The sequence below is a fragment of the Furipterus horrens genome, unplaced genomic scaffold (genome assembly GCF_987537825.1).
Source record: "Furipterus horrens unplaced genomic scaffold, mFurHor1.1.pri manual_scaffold_1, whole genome shotgun sequence".
Taxonomy (NCBI): Eukaryota; Metazoa; Chordata; class Mammalia; order Chiroptera; family Furipteridae; genus Furipterus; species Furipterus horrens.
The window spans coordinates 35414017-35432296 of NW_028327171.1; the positions used below are offsets into that span (position 1 = coordinate 35414017).

General features: G+C 33.2%; 1 protein-coding gene across 1 annotated transcript in view; it reads left to right on the top strand.

The window, feature by feature from the left end:
* ECT2 (epithelial cell transforming 2) overlaps positions 1-18280 on the top strand; it is a 52042-nt gene that overhangs the window by 18896 nt on the left and 14866 nt on the right. Inside the window, exons 16-21 of the mRNA XM_090274010.1 lie at positions 2095-2205; positions 3095-3191; positions 7330-7411; positions 14114-14192; positions 14343-14462; positions 18044-18182. Of these exons, the coding sequence (XP_090130136.1) occupies positions 2095-2205; positions 3095-3191; positions 7330-7411; positions 14114-14192; positions 14343-14462; positions 18044-18182 (628 nt within the window). The remainder of the gene's footprint in view (positions 1-2094; positions 2206-3094; positions 3192-7329; positions 7412-14113; positions 14193-14342; positions 14463-18043; positions 18183-18280) is intronic.

Below are 18280 nucleotides of genomic sequence, written 5' to 3' on the forward strand. Positions count from 1 at the left end.
TAGTTGATACTCCTTTTTATTGTCTTATCTACTCTTCATAAAAGCTTCTAATGGACTGCATCTCTAGTGTAAGAACAGCATAGTCTAAGTTTTTCAAATAAAGTAAATTTATTTTGAATGAAGTGCTGTGAATAGGATTTATAAATTTATTTCAGTCTTTTTAAAAAATGATTTATGAGTTTCATTGCCTTGGGTTCTGGCACATTTACTTCTGTTTTCTGAGGCCTTTTAACTTCCATCCTTAACATATAGTTCCTTAGATCTTTTTCTGGTTGGTTGTGAAATCCAAATATGCAAATTAGTTTTACATATCTTTTTGATACCTGTTAATCTCCTCAATTAGCCAAGACACTTTTCATTTTCTTATTTGCGTTTTTGGATAATGTAAATTAGTCTTGTACTGGTGGTTTGGACCCTTCAATAAATAATAGTGTATTCTTATGTTCTGCATAGATTAATTCTAATTACTATATTCTGAACTTATAAACGTTTTTATTATTTAAGTTTCAGTTATACAACATTTAATTCAGCATCTATATACACTTACAAAGTGATGACCAAAAGTCTAGTTGTTATACATCACCATGCAATTGACCCCTTCCCTTCTTTTGCTCACCTCCCTCCCCATCCCCTTTCACTCTGGTAACCGCTGATCTGTTCTCTGTATCTATGATTTTGTTTTTGTTTTGTTTGTTTCTCTCTCTCTTTTTATTTTTTTTTAAGATTTCACATATGAGTGAAATTATATAGTATTTGTCTTTCTCTTTCTGACTTATTACACTTAGCATTATACCCTCAAGTTTCACCCATGTTGTTAAAGGTGGTAAGATTTAATTTTTTATGGCTAAATAATATTTCATTTTATATATATATATATATATATATGAAACCATGTCTTTATCTATTCATCCATTGATGGACAGTTGTTTCTACATCTTAACTATTGTAAGTAATGCTGCAATGAACATAGAGGTGTGTATATATTTTAAATTAGTGCTTTCAAATTCTTTGGATAAATACCCAGAAGAGAAATTGCTGGATTATATGATAGTTCTAGTCTTAGTTTTTTGAAGAATCTCCATACTGTTTTCTATAGTGTCTGTACCACTTAACAATCCCATCAGCAGTGTACAGATTTCCCTTTTCTCCACATCCCTCCAACATTTGTTATTTCTTGTCTTTTTGATAATAGTTTTTCTGACAGGTGTGAGGTGGTATCTCCTTGTGGATTTGGTTCTCACTTTTTAAATATTTAGTGATGTTGAACATCTTTTCATGTGCCTGTTGCCCATCTGTATGTCTTCTTTGGGAAAATGTTCAGATTCTCCTGTCCTTTTTTTAATCAGGTTTTGTTGTTGTTGTTGAGTTTTATGATTTCTTTATATATTTTGGATATTATCCCCTCATTGGATGTATGATTGGCAAGTATTTTCTCATTCAGTAGTTGCCTTTTTTTTTTTTTTGATGATGGTTTCCTTCCTGGGAAGAAGCTTTTTAGTTTGATGTAGTCCCATTTGTTTTTTTGCTTTGTTTCCATGGCCTTTGGAGTCAGATCCTGAAAAACATTGCGAAAACACATGTCACAGAGCTTAACCTCCTGTCTTCTTCTAGGAGTTTTATAGTTACAGGTCTTACATTCTAATCCTTAATCTACTTTGAGTTAATTTTTGTGAACGGTGTAAGATAGTCTAGTTTTATTCTTTTGCATGTGGCTGTCAGGTTTCTCTAACACCCTTTATTGTAGAGACTCCTCCATTATATGTTCTTGGCATCTTTGTTGCAAATTAAATTTTTCAGAAGTTTTTATACTTGAGTGCTTATCTCAGTACAATAAGCTTTAATATACTTTTGTTTCTTTCTGGTCTTTTTTTTTTCAGGTTATGGCTGTGTGTACCAATTGATGCATTTTGTGTAGCAATTAACTCACTCATTAGTGAGAAGTTTGTAAAATAAATTTTTTTATTTAACATGAGAAGAAAATTATAAACTTTTGCCTTCAACATGTCAGATTGTGACTATTGATTATTGATTTTAAGTCTCATTATCTAAGGGTGAAATACATTACAAATTAATGTTTTTATTTCTTCTTCCTAGTCAAAAGATTTGGTAAAAACCTACCCTCCTTTTGTAAACTTCTTTGAAATGAGCAAGGAAACAATTATTAAGTGTGAAAAACAGAAACCAAGATTTCATGCTTTTCTAAAGGTAATGTTTTCTCTGATAAAAATTGAGAATAATTTCTGCAGGAGTTTATTAAAATTATGCTTTTAGTAAAAATGTATTCATGTGAGGACACTTTGATTTTATCTGTTAATTTTTGCTGTATCTGAGAGTGGCAGTGATATTAAGCTTCTGAAGACTTGACATATTAGATAGCAGGGTCCAAGAGACAGCTAAGTGAATGAGAATGTTGTACATGGTTGTTATTATTATTTGTAAAGTTATTCATCTTTTATTTCTCAAACACCTAAACAATTTCCAGGGTAATTTGATTTGCCTTTAGTGATCTTCTCCCCTCTTATCAATGCCTTACTTTGTTTATCCAGTGGTGTCAGCATAATTACTATTTTTTAAAAGATTTTATTTATTTATTTTTTAGAGAGAGGGGAAGGGAGGGAGAGACAGAGAGAAACACTGATGTGTGAGAGAAATACTGATTGGTTGCCTCTCGCATGCCCCCAACTGGGGACCTGACCTGCAGCCCAGGCATGTGCCCTGATGGGGATTAAATGGAGACCTTTCAGTTTGCAGGCTAGCACCAAACTCAGCTACACCAGTCACAGTAGCATAATTAATATTTTAAAACATTTTTTCTTAATGGTATAGATTTATGAGCAACTTAAGATGAAATATATAGTAGAGTGTGGAGGAGCTCACGCTCTGGTTAAGATGTTAACCCTTGACTGACCAAGAGGTCATTTCAGGCCTTGGAAAATTTTTCAACCACAGTAAACTGCCACTAAACAATTGCCACACCACATCTGCCATTACTCATCAGGGCACTCATGATCAGGTATAATCTGAGATATGTAGGGTGTCTGGTGTTTGCAGAAAACCTTTGTTAAAAATTGTTGAATAAATTAATTCCTTTCAGATAAACCAAGCTAAACCAGAATGTGGACGGCAAAGCCTTGTTGAACTCCTCATCCGACCAGTACAGAGGTTACCCAGCGTTGCGTTACTTTTGAATGGTACTTGTCTATTAGTTTTTTAGACCACTTTGGATGTTTTTATTGAATTGTTTTGTTCTAAAAAATTTGAAACTGTTTTGTTTTCATAGTTATCCTAGATTTCAGCATTAAAGTACAGTAGTCCCTCTATTACGCGGTTCACTTATCGCGGCCTCACCATATAGCGGGATTTTAAAAAATATTACATTTAATTATTTATTGCGGATTTTTCACTATATCGTGGGACTTTGCAGTACTGTATAGATATGTCGTTAAAGTTACATAGGTTTAAGAGTGTAGAATATGTTTAAGAACGTAAGTAGTGTTTATAAAAGCGTGGAAAAGGTTAATAAGGGAGTGGGAATGGTTAAGGGACTGGGAACGGTTTATAAGTGTGTGGAAAGGGTTTATAAAGCCTCACAATATATATAAATACTAAAATAAATGTAAGGTTCCTATTTTGCGGATTTTCACCTATCGTGGGGGGTCTAGAACGGAATACTCGCGATATGTGAGGGAATTCTATATATTTTTTACATAGATAATATCTTCATGGATAATCTTGTATAATCACTTGTGTTACAAAAATTTAGTTTGGCCTAAAATGCTTTATTTGTTCTGATATCAATTATATTGACTAATATTTTACTTTTTATATCTCCACTAAAAATCTCCTTACATTTAATGGTGTATCACTAATTCAGGATCATTTTATATTTATGTAAACATGCCATTTATCCACAGAATCACAAGGCAAGAGATAATACATATGTCTCAAGTTACTTGGTTCTTTTTCCGAATCTTAGTAAAATTTTGTATATTTGGCCTTATGCTTTTTTTTTTCTTTGTCTTAGATTGTACAGAACACTCTTGAAACATACATTCATTTATTTTTGGAGTTAAAGCACCAATATCAATGGAAGGGAATTTTAGGGCAGAGGGTTAATTCTTAGGAATAAATTTTGCCTGCAGTAAAAGGCAGGCATATTTCTACACTTAGTTGAAAAGAAGTGAATATGTTTAGGACAATGTCAGGTTTTATATTATTTTAGTAGTTTACTCATGAAAACTAAATTATAGACAGAAATAAATCCGTAATAAAGCATTTTGATTCTCAAACGTTTACTACAGGAGGCTAATTTTGTGAGTGTTTAATCTATTTTTAATCTTTTCTGTAGAATATTTTTGTTAAATTGAATTATAGTACTAGGTTAAAAATGGAAAATTTTTGTTCTCTAAGTTTATCTAATGTAGTTTAGAATTATTAGCTGATACAATGATTTTCTAGTCTTTTTCTTTTTTAAATATATTTTACTGATTATGCTATTACAGTTGTCCCAATTTCCCCTTTGTCCCCCTCCATCTGGTACACCCCTTCCCTTCCATGATCCCTACATACCCCCCACTTAGTTCATGTTCATGGGTCGTGCAAATAAGTTCTTTGGCTTCTCTATTTCCTATACTGTCCTTAACACCTCCCTGTCTGTTTTGTACCTACCCCAGTTATACTTCTTAAGCCCTGTATCTTTTCCCCCATTTTCCCCATTCTCCCCCTTCCCCCTACCAGCTGATAACCCTCCAAATGATCTCCATATCTGTGATTGTGTTCTTGTTCTGCTTGTTTGCTTAGTTTGTATTTTTTAGATTCAGTTGTTGATAGTTGTGAATTTGTTGCCATTTTAATGTTCATAGTTTTGACCTTCTTTTTCTTAAGTAATTTTCCCTTTAACATTTCATGTAATAATGACTTGGTGGTGATGAACTCCTTTAGCTTTACCTTGGCTGGGAAGCACTTTATCTGCCCTTCCATTCTAAATGATAGCTTTGCTGAATAGAGTCATCTAGGTTGTAGGTCTTTGCTTGTCATCACTGAATACTTCTTGCCAGTCCCTTCTAGCCTGCAAAGTACCTTTTGAGAAATCAGCTGATAGTCTTACGAGAACTCCTTTGTAGGTAACTTTTCTCTTGCTGCTCTTAAGATTCTCTCTTTATCTTTAACCTTCAGCATTTTAATTATGATGTGTCTTGGTGTGGTCCTCTTTGGGTACAACTTGTTTGGGACTTGGTGTTTCCTGGACTTGTATGCCTATTTCCTTCACCAAATTAGGGAAGTTTTCTTTCATTATTATTTCAAATAAGTTTTCAATTTCTTGCTCTTCCTCTTCTCCTTCTGGCACCTGTATGATTCTGATATTGGTACATTTGGAGGATCCTTATTCTATTCTTGTTTTTTTGAATTCTTTTTTCTTCTTGCTGTTCTAGTTTAATGCTTTTTTTCTTTCTTACGTTCCAAATTGTTGATTTGAATCCCGGCTTCATCCCCTTTGCTATTTGTTCCTGGTAGATTTTTCTTTATTTCACTTGTGTAACCTTCATTTACTCTTGGGTCTTCTTTATTTTGTTGCCATACTCAATAAGGTCTTTGAGTATCATGATCACCTGTGTTTTGAACTCTGTGTCTGATAGGTTGGTTATCTGTTTTGTTTAGTTCTTGTTCTGGAGTTTTGTTCTGTTCTTTCATTTGTGCCATATCTTTTGTCTCCTCAATTAGGAAGCCTCCCTGTGTTTGTTTCTGCGTATAAGGTAGAGCTGCTTTGACTCCCTGTCTTAGGAGCGTGGCCTATTATAGAAAAGGCTCCTGTGCCGGGTGGAGCCTTAGGTAATTGCCAGAGGGGCACAACCTGCTTCACTGCTTTGTGGTTCTGTGCCCCGGGAGAACTTAGAGAGGGGACAGTGCTCCTACCTGACTTCTGGAGGTTTGCTACTGGTGCCCTCCAACTGTTGCCCTGATGCTGAATTCCAGAAATGCTGTGTCTACATATGTTTTAAGGTTGTGTGGACCCTTTAAGCGATGTCTCTTGAAAATTTGGCAATTTCTTCTGCAGCTCCAACCCCCATTGGTTTTTACAGCTAGAAGTTATGGGGATTTATATTTCTGGTGCAGGAACCCTGGGCTATGTGATCTGGCCTGGGGCTGGGATTGCTTGCTTCCATGGTATCCTACCTGATATTTATCTACCACACGTGAATGAGGACTGCCTGTTCCGCCGACACCACCTCTCTGCCTGTCTTCACGTCTCTGCCTTTCCTCCCTCTCTGGATGAATGTGGCTTCTTTAAGTTTTTGCTTGTAGGATTCCCTTACAGCTCGGTTTTCTGATGGTTCTGGTTGTTATTTGTTTTGAGGTCTAGTTGTAATTCTTTTTGTGGTTGAGCAATGAGGCAAAGCCTCTTTACCTACAGCTGCATCTTGACCATAAGTTGATTATTTAGCCTTTAACAGCTCTTCTATTTTATGGAATATAAAGAGAATATATGAAAGCAAACTTGACTTTACACAACAGTATGAGTGTCTTTGTGTATACACACACACACACACACACATATATATATATATATACACACATATATATTTTTTACTTATCTTCTTCATTATTTAATTTAGCACTTGTAGAAACCCATCAAATGTCATGACTAAAATAAATTTGATTTCTAAGCCATTCTCATATCAATCCATTTAAAAGATTAGGTGGGAGCAATACTAGGAAGCCATTTGGTGGGACATAGCATAGGGAATATTATGAACAACCTGGATAAGAAAAGTCAAGGTGTAAGTATCCCATGAACCTGTAAACTAAATAAAGCCTGCTCTTAAGGACAACAGATGCTCTCTGTGATGGAATCCTGAGCTCCACTATGACATGTAACATACAGGTGTGGGCAAAAGTAGGTTTACAGTTGTAATACACGTAACAATAATTAATAAATAATAATACAAGAATAAACTTTCTCATACACACAACTGTAAACCTACTTTTGCCCACACTTGTATCATTATTTCTCAGGTACTTTAGTACCATGTGTTTTCATTCATGGGAATACTTTAAGGAATCTAAAAGTCCCCAACCTTACTAGAAGGAAGTTGAGATAGTATTCTGTAAGTAAAGGCGATAAAAAAAAAAGAAAGTGGAAACCTTAACAAAAGTGTAGAAAGAGAGCTTTTAAGGGAATACTGTGTAAATTTTTTTTTTAAGTAAAGGTCGGATATTGTCTTTAAAAATTATCAGTCTATATCTATTAAGATAGACAGCATTTTTAAGTCTTAGATGGAAAACCACTGAATTTTTCTTAATCATGGAAAAAACATCTTGTCATTACAGATCTTAAGAAGCATACAGCTGAAGAAAATCCTGACAAAAGCACTCTAGAGAAGGCTATTGAATCACTAAGGGAAGTAATGATGTAAGTGCATTATTTCAATTTTTTATGTTCCTTGGATTTAGAATAGAATTGATAGAATAATTAGTGTCGTAAATGGAGAGAAAAATGTCAACAAATATTTGTAAAGTATTTAAGCTATTTTTCTAATAGTGTAAGTTACACATTAAAGTGATGAGAGATTAATTAAAAACATTTATTTCATTTTTTTAAAGTATATTTTATTGATTATATTGTTACAATAGTTCCAATTTTTTCCCCTTTGCTCCTCTCTGCCCAGCGACCCCTCACCCAGCAATCCCCGCCCCCCAACCCAGTCCATGCCCATGGGTCTGTGTATACAAGTTCTCTGACTTCTCCCTTTCCTGTATTATTATTATTTTTTTTTGATAATTAATTATTTTTTTTATAACAATAAAAAATTACAATCCCTCCTTCTCAGACTTAAGACCCTTTATAATCTTATAAAGGACAATGGGTGAAGGTCTCGAGCTCCTCTAGCTGCTTCAAGCTGGACATGGTCGTTGTCCTACCTACCCTTGGGTCCAGAAATCCCCAATAAGAGTGGGGGTGTGGAGGGGAGGGTGGCCTTCCCACATGGGGAAGGATCGTGCAGACTCCAGGTCGGTTGGCTGTCCCCGGACAACGGCATGTTTGGTTTAACAGGCTGGCGTCCTTGTTGTATTCTGGGGGCAACAGATTTGGCAACAGGGTTAGAAGGCATCATTCAATCCATAACCACTAGATGACAATAGGCAGGGATTAATTTTTTAATGTCCCACATTAGGGAAAAAAGGGCTTCTTTGGAGGAAGGTATGCCAGGCACGTCATACCTGTCCAAAACCCTTTTGCCCATTTTACTTAGTTTGGGCTGAGGAAAATATTTTAGGATTTCCCCTCTCAGACCTCTGAGCCCTTTTTGTACAAGCCATTAGGATAGAAAAGAGAAAACAGTTTTAAAATGAAGCCCACAGACCTCCCCATTCTTCACCCACCCAGCCCCTTAGTTCAGCCAAACCCTTGAGTCTCAGAAGGCAGCGATGCAGACAGGATTAAGTGAGGCCTATATGTGCAGACAATCACTCAGGTAATGAGATCATAGGCTTATGCCCTTTGAAAACAGAAAACACAAAAAAATTTATTTCTTAAAACATTAAACTTATGCACAGAGAATAGCAATGGTTTACATATTTGAAAATGTTATAATTTACTAATAAACATTTTCTTCACGTATCTCTAGTTGTAGCCTTTTGTGGTCTTCATAGTCATATAAACTACCTGGATTTAACTTGGGAATTTGACCACAGTGAAATAAAAATAAAAGGTTTATAATACTTTCTTCACTTTACTTGTAGCTTTTTTTTTTTACCTTGAATTTTAAGGAATTAAATTATTGAGGTTGGTTGGAGATGTATGAAAAGCATAAACTCAATAAAATTGACTTGGAGCCTTGATTTTTATAAACCTCTAGACATAGTTCTAATCAGCAATGATCATTTCTGACTGTTATGATTATTAGAATTGAAAACTATGTGTGTATTGTTTTGTCTCAGGGAGAGTAAGGGCGCTTTGTCTCTTTGGACTGTACATATCAACATATTTAATAGTTTTGATGAAATAATATCTGAGATTTCATGAGGTGCCTCAATATGAAATATTTCTTAAAATACCTGCATAGGAGCTTTTAGCAAGGAACTTTCCTAGCTGCAAGACGAGGGTCCAACAGTAAAATAACGCTCAAATTAGTGAATATCAGTTTCTGTTGGTACTGACAGTTTTATGCATGTTTTGTTTTTTGCTTACATTTGTTTTTTGCTTACATTTGTATTTTATGCGTTCATCAGTCACTCTTGCTTTTGACTGTTTGGGGCCAGGATAATAGTTTTTTTCAACACTTCATGCTTTAACAATCTCTGACACTATTTACTGTGATTCTTTCAATAAACTCTTTGAAGTAGGAGTCATTGTTAACATATTTCACAAAAGAGAATTGTTACTTGCCCATTTATCTGTTTAGTGTCTATCATACTCTACCACTATTATTTTCATAATAACATGTGCTATTTGTTATTTTTATATAATCAATTTTGGCAAATAAAGATTATAAGGTAACCTAGCTAGGGAATACACTAGTCATTAGACCTGTTGCCGCCTTTAGAACAGTGTCATGTGGGCTGCTCGTAGCAGTTTTTCAATAGATGTTGAGTTATAGAAGCTGCTATTTTAATGTTGAGTTGTGATGTTGATATATAAACCTTACAGACTTTGACCATATCTGAATTCTTGAGATTCTTGAACATTTAGCATAGGGATTAAATGCTTATTATGGTTGTTTGAAACAACCATAATCTGTTAGGTAAAGGAAATAATGAGACAGCACTAATTAACTAGTCCTTGCCATTTAAGCAAAGCAAGAAAAACTAAAATTGGATTCTAACACCATTAGTTATACATACTTAATTTGTAAACATTAATTTGTTATAGATTTATGTTTCAGTAGTTTCAGCATGTTAACTATACTAGTTTAAAATATATTTTGATTAATTTTGGCATATATTACTCCCACAATACCATCACCACTGTTAAGGAACAATTTTGTCACCTCCAGAAGTTTATGAGTAGCCTTTGGTAATTGCTTTTCCTGCTTCTCCCTGTCTAACCTATCCCAAGGCAACGACTGCTCATTTTTTAAAAAATCAGTATAATTTGCATTTTCAAGGATTTTATTTAAATTAAATCAAACAGTGTATTATCTTTTATCAGGCTTTTTGTTTTTGTTTTTTACTCCCCATAATTATTTCGAGATTAGTCCTTATTGTTGCTTATAACAATAGTTCATTCTCTTTTATTCTTTCCCATTGTAGCTATATACCCCATTTATCCATTCATGTGTTGGTGAACATTTTGATTGTTTTCAGTGTCTGGCTATTACAAGTAAAGCTGCTATGAACATCCATGAATAAATCTTTGTATGGACATATACTTTCGTTTCTCATGGATAAATACCTAACAGTAAAAATGGCTAGGTTGCCCTGGCTGATGTGGCTCAGTGAATTGAGTGCCAGCCTGTGAACTGAAAGGTTGCCAGTTCGATTCCCACCCAGTCAGGCCATATGCCTGGGTTGCAGGCCAGGTTCCCAGTTGAGGGTGTGTGAGAGGCAACCACACATCGATATTTCTCTCCCTCTCTTTCTCCTTCCCACTTTCTAAAAATAAATAAATAAAATCTTCAAAAACATTTTTTTTTGAAATAGCTAGGTCATGCAAGTGTTTAAAAATTTACCCTACTATTTACAAAGTGGTTGTTTTATTTTGCATTCCCACCAAGAGTATGTGTTGAGTACCTGAGTACTGGTGTCTCCATGTTCTTACAAACATATGGTCATTCATTTTAGTTTGTGAAATTCTAATGATGTGTAGTGATATATCTCATTGTAGTTTTGACTTACATTTTCCCTGATGACAAATGATGGTTAGCATTTTTTCATGTGCTTATTTGCCATCCATATTATCTTCTTTGTGATATGTTACGTGTATGATCAAATCTTTTGTCTACTTTTTTAAAATCTGGGGTTTCTTATTTTAAAGCTCTTTAAAAAAACTTCTTTTAGAAGAATTGGTTAAGAAAAGGCTTTTGTCAAATATGTGATTTGCAAATATTTTCTTGTAGTCTGTGGCTTTTTATTTTTTTAACAGTTCCTTTCAAAAATGAGAACTCTAGATTTTTATGGAATCTAATTCATCAGTTTTTTTTCCCCCATGGGTGGTAATTTTGTAATTTTACCTAAGAAATGTTGATCTTGGTCTAACCCCAGGTCATGAAGATGCCTGTTTTCTTCAAGAAGCTTTGTAATTTTAGTTATTAGGTAAAAATCATAGGTCCAATATTCATTTTGAGGTCTCTCTTTTTTTTTTAAATAAGGATAGGGTATGGATCAATATTTATTTTTTTAATGGAAATCTGTTTTATCACTGGTGAAAAGACCAACTTTTCTCCATTGAATTACTTTTTCACTCTTATTGAAATCAGCTGACCATAAATTTCTAGACTCTTAATTCTATTTCATGTATCTGTATGTCTGTTTCATGTATTTGTATGCCTCTGATTATGCTAATACCACACAGTTTTGATTACTGTGCTTTGTAATTTAAGTTTTAAAATTGGGATGTGTGAATCCTCCGAATTTATTCCTCCTTTTCGAGATTGTTGTGGCTATTCTGGATCCCTTGAATTTGCATCTTACTTTTAGAATCAGCCAGTCAATTTCTGGAGGTGGGGAAGAACAGTGGGGAATTTAATAGGGATTTTGTTTAATCTGTATTTCAGTTTGGTGAGTATTGTCATCATACCGGTAAATAGTAAACTTTTCGATCTGTGAACATTTATTTCCATATATTAGTTCTTTAATTTCTTTCAATTATGTTTTATAGTTTTCAGAGTATAAGTTTTGTATTTGTTTTGTTAAACTTATTCCTAATAGGGTTTTTTTTTTTTTGGATGCTATAGTAAGTGGAAGTGTTTCTTAATGTTTTTTTCTTAATATCGTTTTTGGAGTGTTCACTTTTAGTGTGTAGAAAGACAATAGAATTGTATATATTGATCTTGTACTCTATAACCTTGCTGAACTTGTTTTAGTTCTAAGCTTTTTTTAGAGGGCTCTTTAAGACTTACTGTAAATACAATTCTGCCAATAGAGATAGTTTTTCTTCTTTTTTTTCCAATCTGGATGCCTTTTATTTCATTTTCTTATCTAATTGCCGTGGCTAAAGACTTCAGTACAATGTTAAACAGAAGCTGTGAGAGCGAGCGTCAACAATTACTGGTTTTAGGGGCGAAAGCATTCAGTCTTTTACTATTAAGTATGATGCTAGCTGTGGGATTTTTATAAATTCCCTTCATTAGATTAAGAGAGTCCTCATTTATTCCTAGTTTGTTTAGTGTTTTTATCATGAAAGGGCATTGGATTTTGTCAAATGCTTTTTCTGCATCTGTTGAGTTGGTCATGTAGTTTTTGTCTTTGATTCTATTGGAAGGGTGTATTACGTTCATTGATTTTTGATTGTTAACTCAAGCCTGTATTCCTGGGATAAAAATCTCACTTGGTCAAGATGTTTATCCATTTTATATGTTGTTAGATTTGGTTTGCTAGTATTTCATTGACTATTTTGGTGTCTATATTCATAAAGGATATAGGTGTATAGGTGTACTGTATAGGTTTCTTGCAATGTATTTGTGTGGCTTTGGTATCAGGATAATACTGGTTTTATAGAAGAACTTGGTGTTCCCGTCTCTTTTAAGTTTTGCAGGAATTGGTATTAATTTTTCAGGTCTTCAGTAGAATTTCATAAATTAAGTTTTTTGGGCCTAAGCTATTTATTGTAAGAAGTTTTAAAATTACTAATTGAATTTGTTGTTATAGATCTGTTCAGGTTTTCTATTTCTTCTTGTGTCAGTTTCTGTAGTTTGTGTCTTTCTAGAAATTAGTTCATTACATCTTAGCTATCTAATTTATTGTTCATTGTGTTTTTTTTAAAAAATCCTTTTAATTGCTCTAAGGTCAGTAGGGATGCCCTTCATTTTATTCCTGATTTTAGTAATTTGAGGCTTTTCCTCTTTTTTTCTTGGTCAGCTAGCTAAGTTTTTGTCAATTTTGTTGATCTTTTCAAAGAACCAATTTTTAGTTTTGTCAGTTTCTATTCTCTATTTCATTAATTTCCATTCTAATCTTTATGACTGCCTTTCTTCTGCTTGCTTTAGAGGTAGTTTGCTTTTTTCCCCTCAGTTTCTTAAAGTGGAAGGTTAGGTTATTGATTTTAGATCACTTTTAAAAATTATTATGTGCACTTATAGCTCTAAATTTTTAAGTATTACTTTGCTTGTATCCCATAAATTTTGGTATTATGTGTGTTTTGTTTTTATTTAAGTATTTTCTATTTTCCCTTGTGATTTCCTTTTGACCCATTGATTACTTAGGAATGTGTTGTTCAATTTCCACATATTTGTAAATTTTCAAAGTTTCCTTTTTAATTTTTAATTTCATTCCATTGTTGTCATAAAACATGGTATTATTTCAGTTCTTTCAAATTTTTTGAGGCTTATTTTATGGCCTAACCTGCAAACTGTTCCATGCACACTTGAAGAAAGTATATTTTGCTATTGTTGGATGTTGTATTTCCATCATTTTACTTGCATCTTATTTGTCTTTGAATTTAAATGTTTCTCTTATAGGCAGTACACAGTTGGCCGACTTGCCTTCTTTCCTGTCACACAGGAATTGAACCCTTGTTTCTTTATGTTTTAACAGTTTTTGTTTCAAGCAGAAGGGTTTCCTTCTTATTTCATCTTATCTAGTCTTAGTTTTTGTTTCAGTGAAATGATTAGCGTATGACTTGGGAATAACTAATAAAATCTTAACTGAATTTATAGTTAAAACTGTTAACCTGATGATTATACAGATTTAATGTATTTTAGGAAGTGTATACTGAGTATAGTTTTTAAAAAAAGAATCTAGTAAGGAGTATAGCAAACCATACTTTTCTGAAGGATCTGGAATTTTTTTCAATGTAGTGGATACTTTTAGAGAATATTTTAACTGATTCAGTTATCAGGATTAAGATAAACTCACTGGAAGGACTTATTGTGACATGAGATATATTTGTATGCAGTTTCCATATTTTGTTGCATTAAACTTTAAAGTTTTAAAAATAGCCTTATCAATTTTTCAGGCATATTAATGAGGATAAAAGAAAAACCGAAGCTCAAAAGCAAATTTTTGATGTTGTTTATGAAGTAGATGGATGCCCAGTAAGTATTCATTTTTTATTTTTTTCTTTCTTGTTATTTAGATTCTACAATTTTAATATAAACAAATCTTGGCACCACTTTCTTTTAAATTATAATTTTTTAAACATTCCTTGCTCCTCAGTGATCTATTAATATTTTCAATCTATACAGGCTAATCTTTTGTCTTCTCACCGAAGCTTAGTCCAGCGAATTGAAACAATCTCTTTAGGTGAGCACCCATGTGACAGAGGAGAACAAGTAACTCTCTTTCTCTTCAACGATTGCCTAGAGGTAAAGTTGTGTTTAATATAATATAACACTGCTGATTTATGTGACTTCCTTGAATGTTTAAAACCAAGCTTTGAGTAAAGTATTAAATATAAATTTAAAGTAAGTAAACTTAAATAATCACACTTTTTTGATTGAGACCAGTTGTTGATTTAATACGATTTACTAATGGAATGCTTTTAGAAGAAGAGCTAATGTTAAGAAGTTTGATAAATTTTCATGATGTCACATTTATGTCAGAATGAAAATTTAGTTTATTTTCATGCAAATAAATACAAGTCAAGAATTTTAGGAACTTATTATTTATATGTCTATTTATAAAAGATGCACAAAATAATTATGAGTTTATTTTGAAATTTAAGTAGATTTTTTCAGCAAAGAAGTCTTTTCTTGAAAAGAGAGATAACTTAATTATTTAATATCATGAATTCTAATTCCCTGGTTCTTCCTTAACTCAGCAGGGTTTAGAGTGTGTGAGTAGTCAGTATATCAAATGGTGTGCAATGATTCTAATTCCAAAATTCTCATCCAAGTTAAATTTTTCCTCCATATTATTTGTACAATATTTGTGTGCTTTTTTCAACTATTTTCTTTTATTCTGTTAATAGTATATTTTATACACTTAAATAGCCTAATGGGGGATATAAAGGAGTGTATTTTCCTTTATCTCAGGAGACTAAATTGTTCATTTTGATAAAATGGATATTAGAAGAACAATTTGACAGTTCTTTTATTGGGTAACTTTCTACTGCTTTCATGAAAGTGACTTGATGGGTTTCCTCTGTTTTATTTATTTATTTGTTTGTTTATTTGAATTTATTGGGGTGATAGGGCTAACAAAATCTTACAGGTTGCAGATGCACAATTCTATAATGTATCTGTAGGCTGTATTGTGTGTTCACTACCCTTAGTCAAGACTCCATCTTATCACCATTTATCCTCCCTATGCCCTCCTCTACCTCTCCCCCCCACCCCCCAGCAATTTTCACATTGTTGTCGGTGGTCCATGAGTTTTTTTCTCTTTTCTTTTTTGCTCAATCTCCCCACCCCATCACCCAGCCCAACCCTCCTTCCCCTGGCAGCCGTCAGCCTGCTCTTGATCCCGTGTCTGTCTCTATTTTGCTTGTTAGATTTTGTTAATTAGATTCTACATTAAGTGAAATCATGGTACTTGACTTTTTCTAATTGACTTATTTCACTTAGCATAATGCTCCTCCCCAGGTCCATCCATGCTGTTGCAATAGGTAAGATCTCCTTTTTTATGGCTGAGTAGTATTCCATTATGTAAATGTGCCACACCTTTTTTACCCACTTACCTACTGATGGATGCCTGGGCTTCTTCCAAATATTGGCTATTGTAAATAACTCAGTGAACATACGGGTGCATATATTCTTTCAAATTAGTGTTTTGGGTTTCTTTGAATAAAAAGCTTATTTTTTAAATGATGTAAAAAAAAACAAAACAACCCAAGATGATATCACTTTGACCTTGCAGTAATTATCCTTTTAAAAAGTCTATACCTCTTTCTTTTTTGCCTTTTCTACTTGATTCCTAGTGTTGTGCTCTTGTATCATGTATATTATTATAAAATACAAGGGAATGTAAGTCATGTCCAGTCACCCAAAGTTCACTTGTGTTAAGTGCATCATTTTGTTGTTGTGAGGTTAGTGAAAAATGATATTTTCATTTGTTCAGAAATGTTACAACACACAAAAGTAAAGACAGTGAAAATACTGTACACAATGACCATACCCAGAACTGAGAAAGTTCAAAGAAATCATGAGGCAGATAATTCTGAACTTCCTTTCTATCCTATAGTAAGAAATTTAGGCTGCTCTGCCTTTGAGAACAGGAGGAGTTACGTGGAGTGAATTATCAATCATATTTACCTCAGTTTGCCTTGTCATGGAGTTCTGTCTGTCCATAGATCGTTAGTACTTCTATTTGTCAGCTTCTATTAAAGCTTTTTTAGGTTTTTTTCCTGTTGAAGTCCCTAGGTCAACTGGCTCTGTTCATCTAATTGGTTAGGTTATCTGTACTTCACTGTTAATCCATTCTGGTTTTTATTCCCTTAATCTTGAGAGAGTTGTGACTAACTTTAAATTTTTGATCTTACATCCCCTATAAGTTCCATGAAGTCTTCTATAACTGGCTCATTGACTTACCTTCCACTTTAATTTCTGCCATTTGTCATTCCCTGTAACTTCCAGTCGATTTTGTGATGCTCTGGCCTCTCGTTTCATTTACCAGTGACTTTTTGTTCTACTCTCTCTTAGCTTTCCTTGTCTCAGAAACACAGTAACTGAAACAGCTCTATTTTTAACATTAAATCCTAAACTCCTATTCTTCAGCTTGTTTGTCTAAAAAACAAACAGAAAATCCAAACCTCTTAGAAAATTGGGAATGAAGAGTATGGTAAAATTTATAATGACTTTTCTTAAATATAGCAGATGATGTTTTACTGAATCTAAATTAATTTTGTATTTAAGAATGTGTTTTCTTTTTTACATTTTATTTGTGTTTGATTTTTTTAACTTGAGGTACTAGTGTATGTGTCATTAATATTAACACTTGTCATTCTTTTTTCTTTTTAAAAAGGAACCTTAAAATTATTTGTTTTGCTTAACCAAATTAATGTAAAAGTATTTTTAAACATTAGTGAAAATATTTAGTCTTTATTGCTTATTTTCACTATATTAATGTAAGTGAACTTTTAATATTTGATACATAACATAGATCTGTGTCCTATATCTGCTTCCAATGTGAATATGATACTGACCGCCTTTTGGTGTTTTCTAATTAGTCAACACAGATAGGGATACTTTTCAGCCATACTTTGTCATATTTCATGGAAATGAAAACAGTAACTTCAAAGACCTTATAAAATTCATGGAACTCAAGTACATCATGAATCACCGGGTCCTTTCTGATCTTGCTCCAGGCTTTTGCAGCATTTCTTTGCCCCTCTCTTACTTTTGTTTGAATCCCCAGTTTAAGTAAAGTTATATTTTAACACAGCACCTTCAGTTTATAATTTATCATTTGTTTAGTGTATTGTTTATTACCTTTAACTGTCATCTTTCTCAATAGTGTGAAAATATGAGAGGCAGAACCATTTCTGTGTTAATTGACTTCTTTATTCTCAGGATCTGAGTTAATCATGAATTCTTCTCTTAAATTGATATCAATTATCTTTTGAACCCAATACAGAGATCCTAGAGCAGCTTTTTTCCTCCTGGACTCAATAAGATTCCTCAGTTCTTTTATCCACAGTGCTTCTAAGTTTTTTCACACCTCTGGGATTTTTTGCATAGATCATGTCCCTTGGCCTGGTTTCCTGACTCTTGAACTCCTATTATATAAACATAAACATAAACATTTCTGTTATACAATTAATGTGTATGAATTTTTTTATGTAGTTTCTTATCACATAGTAATTCTGGAATGACTAACAGTCAAATGAGTTGCATATAGATTTATATGATTAGTACCATTTTATTTTTGATTATTTAGTCTTTGTTTTTATTCATATTACTTTATTTATATTATTATTTTAAAAATGTTTTCCTTTTTCTACAATCAGATAGCAAGGAAACGCCACAAGGTTATTGGCACTTTTAGGAGTCCTCATGGCCAAACCCGACCCCCAGCTTCTCTTAAGCATATTCATCTAATGCCTCTTTCTCAAATTAAGAAAGTGCTGGACATAAGAGAGACAGAAGGTATGCTTATTAGTAAAACCATTGGCTAATAAAAATAGTTCATATTCATTGCTGGTTAGGTTCACTTTCTTATGTTTTATTTGTAAGTGCTAAATTAT